Source organism: Trachymyrmex septentrionalis, unplaced genomic scaffold (assembly GCF_001594115.1).
Source record: "Trachymyrmex septentrionalis isolate Tsep2-gDNA-1 unplaced genomic scaffold, Tsep1.0 scaffold51, whole genome shotgun sequence".
Taxonomy (NCBI): domain Eukaryota; kingdom Metazoa; phylum Arthropoda; class Insecta; order Hymenoptera; family Formicidae; genus Trachymyrmex; species Trachymyrmex septentrionalis.
The window spans coordinates 1448155-1458882 of NW_017305683.1; the positions used below are offsets into that span (position 1 = coordinate 1448155).

General features: G+C 33.8%; 1 protein-coding gene across 1 annotated transcript in view; it reads left to right on the forward strand.

Annotated features, from left to right (window-relative positions):
* Window positions 1-10728, forward strand: part of LOC108751673 (protein rhomboid) — a 437528-nt gene that overhangs the window by 305394 nt on the left and 121406 nt on the right. The window contains exon 6 of the mRNA XM_018491974.1: window positions 10331-10448. Coding sequence (XP_018347476.1) covers window positions 10331-10448 — 118 coding nt within the window. The remainder of the gene's footprint in view (window positions 1-10330; window positions 10449-10728) is intronic.

The window sequence follows — 10728 nt, forward strand, 5'->3', positions numbered from 1 at the left end:
AAATGGCCGATTATTATTGAATATTTTGCTATTTTTACATATTTTTTTATTTTAAAATATTTTTTTATTAGATGAACAAAATTGTTTTTTATTTAACAATACAAATTTATTTAATTACTTACGTTTTTGTAAATAACAATGTGAAATTTGGTTGCCATTATAAAATAAGTATTTTTTTTAGTAATTTCTACCAAATAATCCACTATGTTAGAGCGTTTTGCGGAGATCTATCAGAAATGACGTGTCTTCTCGTAAGAGAAATTCAACGTTTACCTATATAAAGCCGGGACGATTAGAGACTAATCTCGTGCACTTCTCGGTTCTCTCCACACCATGGATCAATCATGGTAACTATTTTTTTAGAGCGATTTGTAATCTCAATTGTTCTAAATCAATATATATATTTTTGCTAAGCTATAGAAATTCAAAAACGCCAAACATAATTTCACTTTATGAAATTATAGAAAGTGAGAGATATATATTATATATTCTTATGTAATTGTTTTGTTCCGGTAACAAAATATTGTATTTCTAACTACAAAAGATCTATAAACATTATACGAAACAGTTTTGTATCATTAAATTATTAGTTCATTTACTAAATTCAACAAATTAATATTGTCGTGGTAACCAACGGTTTGATAATCATATCAACAAATAGTTTTTGTGTCAGTAACAAAACTTTGGTTATTGGTACAAAACATTTTTCTCAGAGTGTATTATAAATTAGTTTTTATTTTTTATTATAAATTTATTTGCATAGAGATACGTTGTCCTGTGTATATATCGTTCCCTTATCTACATATTTTAAAAGTAAATTCAAGAATTACGTTTTTCAAAAAACAGGAGAAGCTAGTTTTCAATTTGCAGCAAATTATTGATTAATCAAATATAATATCGACAAAAAGATTTTATACTTTTAGAAATATGAACAAATGCTATTTTTATCATTTTTGTTTTGCAACCCAAGTGTATTAATTTTTGGCGGACGGACTGTGAAGTTGAGTTAGTTTGCTTTTGATGATCGATAGAGTAATCTGTATATAACTCGTTCATGACAATAATTCGAAAATTATATTTTTTTAGTTGTGTTTTTGAAATAAGGGAATATGATATTGTTTATAAAATGAAATTTGAATGTTCGATATAGATTTGTTACACACTACATACATATAACATTATTGGAAAGTTTTAATTTAATTTTCTTTTTCTTTATCGAAAAATTGTATAATTTTCTGCGAACTCTTTATAGTGCTTATGGATTTTTATCTCCGAGAATTTTCTTGTCGTGCTATAGGATATAGCATATTAGAATAAGTGGAGAATAAGGTTCGTATACTCGTCCCGAAAGGATTCGCTTGAGCGATTTTTACAAAGGAACGAGCTTAACCGAAACCACTTGATCCAATCTTTCTGGATATCAAGTTATTCGAAGAAATACTTCCTCGTTTTACATCGAATAATAACGTAGAATATATCCGCGCGATATATTGCGCGAGGTTGTGCCGCGCTGGAAAAGCACGAATATGTGCCAAAAAGAGGAGGCTCACATAGGAAATTATTTATTCGCACTTTACTCGCATTTGTAATTTTGTTTGTATTGCTGCGCGCGTGCGATAAATAGCATTTTAATCTTGCCGCAACAATATGCGCGACGCAGCAACTTGATATCGTACCGGAATTATTTACTCGCACATTTTACGCGCCTGCCAGAGTTTATTTGTTTTCGCAATACAAAGATACTTTTATATGTAGTACGTACGAATTTAATAATCCCTTTATAACATTTTATTCCCAATAGACACAAAAATATTCCAAAATCTTGTGTAAGAAATCTTTTTTTATATTTATACTAGCACAAAGATAGCGATTAAATGTCTTTTATTATTTATACGATCTTTATTACAACCCGATCGACTTTTACAACAAAATTTAGCATAAACCTAACAATTTTGCATGAACTTAACTGCTTTCCTAAATTGAAAGATGCTGATGTTTCAGGAATATATATTTTATATCTAGAGTTAAAATATTGACAAACATTTGTGTTTAAAATATTTATCGTTTTGGGACATTTAATATATTTCTTTTACACGATACGATATATAATTTCTTATACACGATACGATATCGGTTATATATACACTGAAAGAAAAGATTGGTCGCTGCATCAATTTAGATAGTAAAATATAGCATAGCATTTTTATATGACTGCAGGAACCAGTTATTGGCTGTAGCAGTAAAAATGTTTAATTAACCTATCCGCAATGTCAGTATATGATTTCGATAGGTTAACTAAAAATTTGCTGTTACAAAAACTGGTTGCTGCAGTCATATAAAAATACTATACCATATTTTACTATCTAAATTGTTGCAGCAACCAATCTTTTTGTCAATGTATATCGCAACGGCGCGTTTCTAGATTAACTGAAGCACAAAGAAATTCGTAAAGAAATTCGGTGAGTGCACGCGAAGTTTTTAAAAGTTCGCGTCGACTCATCGCGCTCCTAACTTCCCGAGTTGTAATAACTTATGAAATGAACTTCTAAAGAATTCGTTTGATTCGGCTTCGTGACTTTGCGTGATATCACCCCCGCAGTAAGATTAAAGCGATATTAACACGACAGCAACGCAGCGAGAAGCACGCGATGTCCACGTAGTTGCGATAGATCGCCCTTTTGCCAGGCTGTGCCTCTAACTTTCCATCGCTTTATACTATTTTGACAAGACATTCGCGGAACCAACATGGCTTCGCATAATACTTCAATTTGGCTTTTTTCAAAGTGCAACACGCGTATCTCGAGGGATATTATTTGACTTACGCGAGAAATATCTGGATCTATTACGTTAACTGAACATTTTGTGTAGTATACCATATAAAATAGAATTAATCTTTTTAACTGTAACTTTTTAAACGTTCAGTAGATAATTACACGTAATTGCAACATAATTTATATTTTCCAGAGGCTATATTAAAATTATCCAACAGCGAAAATTTACAGCACTCGCGTGGCGCAAAGAAAGCTGAAGTTTCGCGATCGCTCAAAAGAGCAACGGGACCGTTCCTTGTTCGTTTAGTAATTAGAGGCGATAGTTCGGCAAGATAGTTAAGGTCGTTACCGGCTCTTACTTTAGCCGCTCCGATGTGGGTCAGTTTCTTACTTCGCTGTCTCGGCCGGCGACTTTGCGGAGGCGTCTCACGGAAAACTCGCGGAACCAATTTGATAATATCGTTGCTCGCGTACCGCTGCACTTTCCTCATGGCCATGGCTGTAGAAACAAGAAAATTACACATACATACGCATACGTGCGTACGGATGTGAGCCAACGAGCCGCGTTCGTGAAGCTCCTGGGACAGTCTCGCCATCGTCGTCGTAACCGTTTTCCGCCTTTCGTCTTCGAGGCTGCCAGCAGATAGAGATGCTGTGCTGACACTGAGAAATGGGAAAAGTCACTTTTCTACGTTCCTCTAGGGCCGCTCAACCGCTACGACGCGTACGACTCAAATAGAGATATTGTAATTTTTAACATAAATTTATTTAGTTATAATTAAAGAAAAATTATGAAAAGATAAATAACAGACGAAAAGTAAGCATTTACGAAAAAAAAAGATTTGTCAAAACAATTAAAAACTTATTGATTCAGCAAATCTGTATAGCTGAACAATTATTTCCCTATATTAAATTAACAAAGTTGTACAGTTGAATAAAATTAGCGATTATAGTAGTATTTGTTGTAATAGCACAGCAAATTTATTAATATAAATAACTTTCTACTTTTTTTCGTGTTGAAATATTGTAACAATGCAGCTGCATGTCGGATGTCATATTTTACTTTTTCGGGAAAATTGTGTTTGAACACAATTTATAATGATTTTTAAATTATCTAGCGTTTATGAATATCGAGTTGACTAAACAGATGCAATTGAATTTTCTGCCAGCGTGTCCTCTTTCTTCCATCACAGAGTAAATGCATTTGAGAAACATTACATTACGAAAGTGGTATGCCGGGAAAACTCTTTAAAAGAAGTGACAAATGGATGCGACGCGATCTATGAATATTCATCATGTCAGTACGCGGATAACGCGATGGCAGAACAATGTTTCAGTCTTCAAAAGTACACCGTGTCAACGACGAGATATAGAATACTGTGTTAAAGATATTTTGTTGGATTCGATTCGCGAAACGATCGTGTGCCAGTCAAACTGCAATATCTATATCGCTTATCTATAATATTTTACCGAGAGCAATCGAATAAAATACAATTCTGTTACGTTATGAATTATTGCACACTAATGAGATATAAAAATTTAATATATATAATTGGTTTTTAAAAAATTTAGTTGTAATATTATCTAAATTATTAAAAGCGTTTTATGAAAGAATAAACAATTAAATTTATTGCTGATTGAAATGTTTTTAATGAGTGTATAATTTTGCACTGTAATTTACTGTTTTAATAAAACCATGATCGTGCGATAAATAAAAATAAAAGAGGAGGAGAGATATCTCTTTTATTTTAAAGATGCGGGTTACGTGTTGCGAAGCTTATGAAGCGTTTGTAGGTTGTGTAATTTTGAGTTTGGAAAATTAAAGTACACCATGTCTCCTCTTTGCTTTATAACTCCATAATAATTTCATAATTAATTTTGTTTCTACTTGTTCTTACACAGTAATTATTGGATCGAGCGAGTAGTAGCTCGTCGAGATCTTTAGGATGCCTTAATCACATTTATTAGACCCTGAAAATTCAAGAAGCGTATAAAATTCATACTGTAACTTGGGCGGGAACAACTCGGCGGAACTTCTTGATAAAGATAGCGCCGCTTCCTCGCTGCAATTTCCATAACTGGCAATTTTTAGCGGGCTCGAACGCGCCGACTTATTCTTAACCGCGCGCACTAATTACTCCGGGTAAAGTAACTCGGTCTCCGAGTATATTAGTCGCTCGATCGTGGATCTTGGATTGTTCCTCTGTTTCTTTTCTTGTCACGATTATCCGTAATTAAGCCGCCGAAATTGGATCCCGGTATAAACACATAATAGGTCGTTATACGCGGTCGCTGGGCTTTTTCCCGAAACACTCGACTAACTTCGGTGCATTCAATCAATTCGGCGTAGCTCGTTTGCAATTCTGCAGGCCAACAGACGAGTCTCGATACACCCCGCTAGTGCAATTAATCAGTATCCTCGAAACAGTTTTCTCTCTTTCTCTTGAATGTGTTTCGGTCTTCCATTCTCTCTTTCTTCCATTCTTCTACACTTTTCTTTTTTTTTCTCTTTCGACCTATAAGCAGCAGGCATCGAGCGTGCGCTTAACCACCTGTACTCCGAGTCAATGTTTCATACGCAGACGACCCCTTTCTCGACCTGTTTCCTTGAACCCTAGTATATCAGTCATATCGCTAATTGGAAATCGCTCGTACGATCTACAATGTCTCGCGCGGCATACCTGCAATTAAATGTGCGTTTACCGCGAACTGCTTTTACATTAGAAAGAAAGTTTTCGGTCTTTCCTTCTCTCGGTTTTTTTTTTAATTTTTAATGATGCCACAGAAGATGCCACTCGTTGCTTGATTGCAGCACAGAAGGCATCTTTCTGTTTTAACTTTCAAATACATAATTAAAAAAAAAATATATGTATATATATATATATATATATATATATATACTTTTAAATTTATGAATTTAATTTTAATAATTAATTGTTCTTTTAGATATTGAAATAACATTAATATTTGTAGAAATATGATTATGATATCTCTTCGATATTATTTATAATATTATATTATCTATAGCTTATTCTTTATTTAGTTATATACCAATAAGAAAGATCTTTTCTGTATCTTCTTTTGTCGTACTTTAAAGTTAACTTTCAGTTTAAAAAAATTTAATTTGCGCGAAGAGTAAAAGAAGTTAGCACAAGTTTAACGTTTTATCATCACGAATGTCGTCATTGGATTTGCATGGAATTATTATAAAAGGAGATTTGTTCGAACGTATTCTTCTCAAATGCGATTTTCAGCAGTAAATTGCATATCTATGAAACGATAACAGATTTCCATTAGTATGTGAACTAGAGTAATTAAAGAGATTGACTGTGAAAGAGATTATGTATTTACCGAGGTATGAAGGTAACTTACATTTTATATATGTATAAATATAAATATAAATATTTTGTATATAAATATATACATATTTCCCTTCACAAGGGACAGGATGCGATACATGTATCTCATGATACGCGTGTCACGCAGAATAGATTTCCGCACTGATGCCTTTTAATTGGTGTGGATGTCACGATTATATGAAAATAAAATGCTCATTACAAGCACAGATTTCCATTAGCCATGAAACTATTTAGCTGAAACTGTTTGTAACGAATGTTTACTAGAGCTTGAATAATATGGCGATGTAAACATATGTGTCTGATGTTTTATGTATTTTATGCTTACTTTTTCCACAGCGTTTGTAATTTATATCCATGATATTATACAACTGCCATGGAATATATTAATATTTTATCAATGTAGTAAAATTAGTACGTAGAAATTGGCAAAATAAAGTCGATATAAACAAGATGAGATTTTTTTTTGTTTAAATTTAACAGATCTTTAAAATCTTATTTCCTGCTATTGAAAATAAATTGAAAATTCTCATTTTTATGTCATTCTCATGTTATATTATTATTTGTTACGTTATATCGACGATTAAAAAAACAGAATTGATATTATAATATATCGCTCATTGTTATAATATTTTTGCATATAAAAATATCAGATATAAAATATAAAGTATTCATTATATAATTTTACTTCATATGCAGGCACATTGCAATACTTAAATATTATTAAATAAATAAAATTTAATTATACTGTCAGCAGGTCAATTCATTGGAAGTCAACGGTAATTTCACGTCTAATTAAACAAATTAAAATTTGTGAAGTTTTAATTTGACAAATTAATTAATTTTACAAATTTAAATCATGCTAAACGTTTTACTTTAACTTGTCTTCGGGCAAAATGAAATCGAATGCTCGTGCTTCGGCTAATCGCCGATCAATCCGATCGCGGTACTCGTGCGCGTCGGCCGTCACGTAAGTGCATGTGCTGTAAGTACTCAGCGTGCAGCAAGTACTCACCATCCGCACGTGCATCTCACGAAGCCCAACCAGGAAACGAACCGAAACGGTGGTGGTGCGGTCGCAGCGGTGGCGCACGCGCCACTAGATAGCGGGAGACGGGAGGATGGTTTATCTCCCTGGCGCCATAAACGTTGCTAGATATTATGGATAGTGGACTGAGTTACGGGCCAATATTTCTTCGTAATTATTCTACGCTCCTACGTAACGGGAGAGATAGCATCGCGGAGAGAAGCCAGGTATAAGGGCGCTTACACCGTACCGCGCCACTTTCCTACCACATCGTCGTGCCGCCCACCCTTCGCACCCACGTCCGAATTTAGATTGTGTTTTTTATTACCATGCTCGTACGTGATATCGAATTTTTTTCCACGACCCGCGATCAGCGTAGTCGATTTATCAGTGTCGTTTGTATGCTTAACCGACGGCCTCGTCTCGTGCATTATTTTATCCGCTCCATCGTCGTCCATTGTCGTCGTCGTCACGATCGGGACGAAAAAAAAGCGGGGAAAATGAATAGTGCTTAAGTTCAAAGAAACTTGTTACTTTTTGGATTTTTTTACTTTGACATGCGAAACCTTTTTTTGAGGACTTATCATTATTACGATTGCAGCAATTCGAAAAAATGATTTTCTGTAACACGTACTTATTTATTACACTGCCAGATATCATGGGTGGCCCAATCGGGTCAAATAACATTTTGTTATTTTTAACTTCCATGTGTGTCAAAATGTAAATTAGTCCATTTCTGCGGTGAGCTCCAAAGTAAACAACATTAATGTATACACTTAATAAATAATAAACTAAATTTGAATCGAATACATTTTTTTGAGTTATATTGTTTAACTTCATTGTTTTAGTCAAATTAACGATATATTGATTAGAAACAGTGACGACCTATAGAAATGACTTATAGATTAAAAATAAAGTATAATTAAGTATAATTTAACATTATGAATTTAACACCGTATTTCGCGTAATAGTTTTATGAAACCTTTTATATGTAAGGAACTCTCATTTTGGGAAAATTCAAGTCCAAAGTGATTTGATGACACTGTAAAAAATGGAGAATTGAAGCAACTGTGGGGAAATAACTAACATTTGTATGCAAAGAATCTTTTATCGCCACTTACTGCTATTCTTTAGAAAGGATTTTCCGGCAATGTTTCCTCCAGGCGTTCATTCGTAACGAAAGTCGTAAATGAGGGGAAAAGAATACTCTAGGATAATGAAGGCTATAGGTAGCAGAGAGTTTGCGCGTAATTGTTCGCGAGAGTATTTTTCTTTTCTTCGCGAATCGACCGGCGGAGGAGGTTCGCCGAAGTTAATTCCTCATTATTTCGCTACCCCTGGCGACGATTAACGACGCGCCTCGTAAGACTAAAATTGCTACAGAAGGCTGGCGATTAGTTTCAGAATATTCTCTGGAAGATTTCCTACGGATTATTTTTCAAGTTATGTAGTCTTGTGCAAAAAGTGTAGTCCCATTTTCTAAGTGATCACTTAAATGAAACCCTGTCTTGAATCTCGGCTTTGGAATCGTATAAATCTGATGGCTATATTTTATGTATACTATATTTTATGTATGATTATAATATACTATAATTATTAAACAATATTATAAATATTAATCCCTACAAAATTTTAATTTTCACCAAGCAAATTATAAACTAGATAAATTTTCTCTTTAACGTTTGCGGCGTGTTATTTTTGTTATTTTGTTTCAACTACATTACTGTTAAGCACAATTACACGCTTTTTTTTTCGTGACGTTTGTCTGTTTGTGCGCGCAATTAAGTTTTCCACGTTTCTACTTTTCGTCTGTCCGTTCTAGAAATAGCTTTGTAAATTTAAAACCTCCAATTACATTCTCATTAATTAAACTCGATTACGTTAGAAATTTTAGTTGACTACCGGATATATATCCCCGACGAGGTGGGGAAAAAAAAATTTTTTGTTTTTTTAATTGCCTGAATATAACTTGTTACTGTAGCGTTTACCGATTACATGCGCGTTCTAACTCCGAGTATTCATCCGTTGATAGATGCAACATGAAATTGTAGCAACAATAGCACTACGAGACAACCGGCGCTGTTATCAACGAAAAGACGCTTTCCAAAATAACAATGTTTAAAATGATGACTTTGTTGTGCACTCTGCGCTATTGTACCGAGTTATTATCAATTGGAACAATAGAATAATCTGAATTAACGAAAACATTTCTGGATGTGAACAATTATTTTTTGGTCGCCATCTTGAATTTAGGTCCATCTGTCGAATGTTTTCACTAAATCGTCTGGTTATTAATGTCCCACAAAAGAACAGTTGGATTTTTTTTTTCGAATTACTTGCATTTTGCGCGGTGTAATCAAACACGCTGTAACTACTACTCTCGTTCAATTAAAAAACTTTTTGGAAAAGCAAAAATTATTGAAGTAAATGCCGGTTGTACGTTTTAGGTAAATACTGTATAGATTACTTTGTGGGGATATAACCACGTTTACATTCAATTTATAGATTGGTTGTTTTATACATTTTTTTTTTATGTCCAACGCACGTAAACGAAGTCGTTTTGCGAAGTTTGGCTCAAAAGATTCGATCGCGCGCGCTGCAGGTTATTTTTTTCGACTCTTCTGAAATGAAATACTATGGCGAAGTTTAATTGAAAATATTCGATTGCGTTTATATTGGCGCACAGCATAGCAATAGTGTACATAAAATGCCATTATGAATTTCATCTTGAAAAACACATTTATCTCTAGCGATAAGGGAATAATTTACTTGCTAATACATAATAATTATAGTTATGCATGATATTTTTACACGGTATAATGAACCGATTAATGGAAAATTACATATTATATTTGGTAGATGCTTCTCGCAGTAATGTGAATAAATTCGATTTACACACGCATTTACACACAAGTAGTTACCATTTTTTGATATGCGCATTATTATTACAATAAATACAAAATTTATCAGAACTGTTTGGATAATTCGAATTAGATAACAGCACATTTATTTGATAAAAAAAAGATATTTTTATACAATTGAAAAAAGAAGGGAAAAAGGGAGATACGCTATATATTAAATAGAATATATATAGTTTTATATTCACATTATAATTTGACGCGTAAATATCGTTGTATATGATTTTAAACTTTATTGCGGTTTGTTTGTGCTTTCAGGATGGTCCGCATGATCGGCGATGAATTCCTCACGGAGGAGCGGGACCGAAAATACTACGCCGATCACTACACATGCTGCCCACCACCTCTCTTCATCATCCTCATCACCCTCGTAGAGGTGAGTAGATCGAATTATCCTACCCCGTAACGAGCACGACATGCGCCGAATAATGCGCATGCATACTATACCTACTTTCTGCTCTTTGATCTTCGCGTTCTCGGTCGTGATTAATAAATTTTTAACGAGATCATTTATGCGCACGAATACAAACGACTACAATGCGCTATTAATCCATGCTGTTGTTTTCCATGCCTTAATTTTTTACCTGCAATCTTTCATTAGTTTTAAAATAATTTGTTGCTGCCTATTGCGCTATGTCTATTATAGTTGCTGAGTT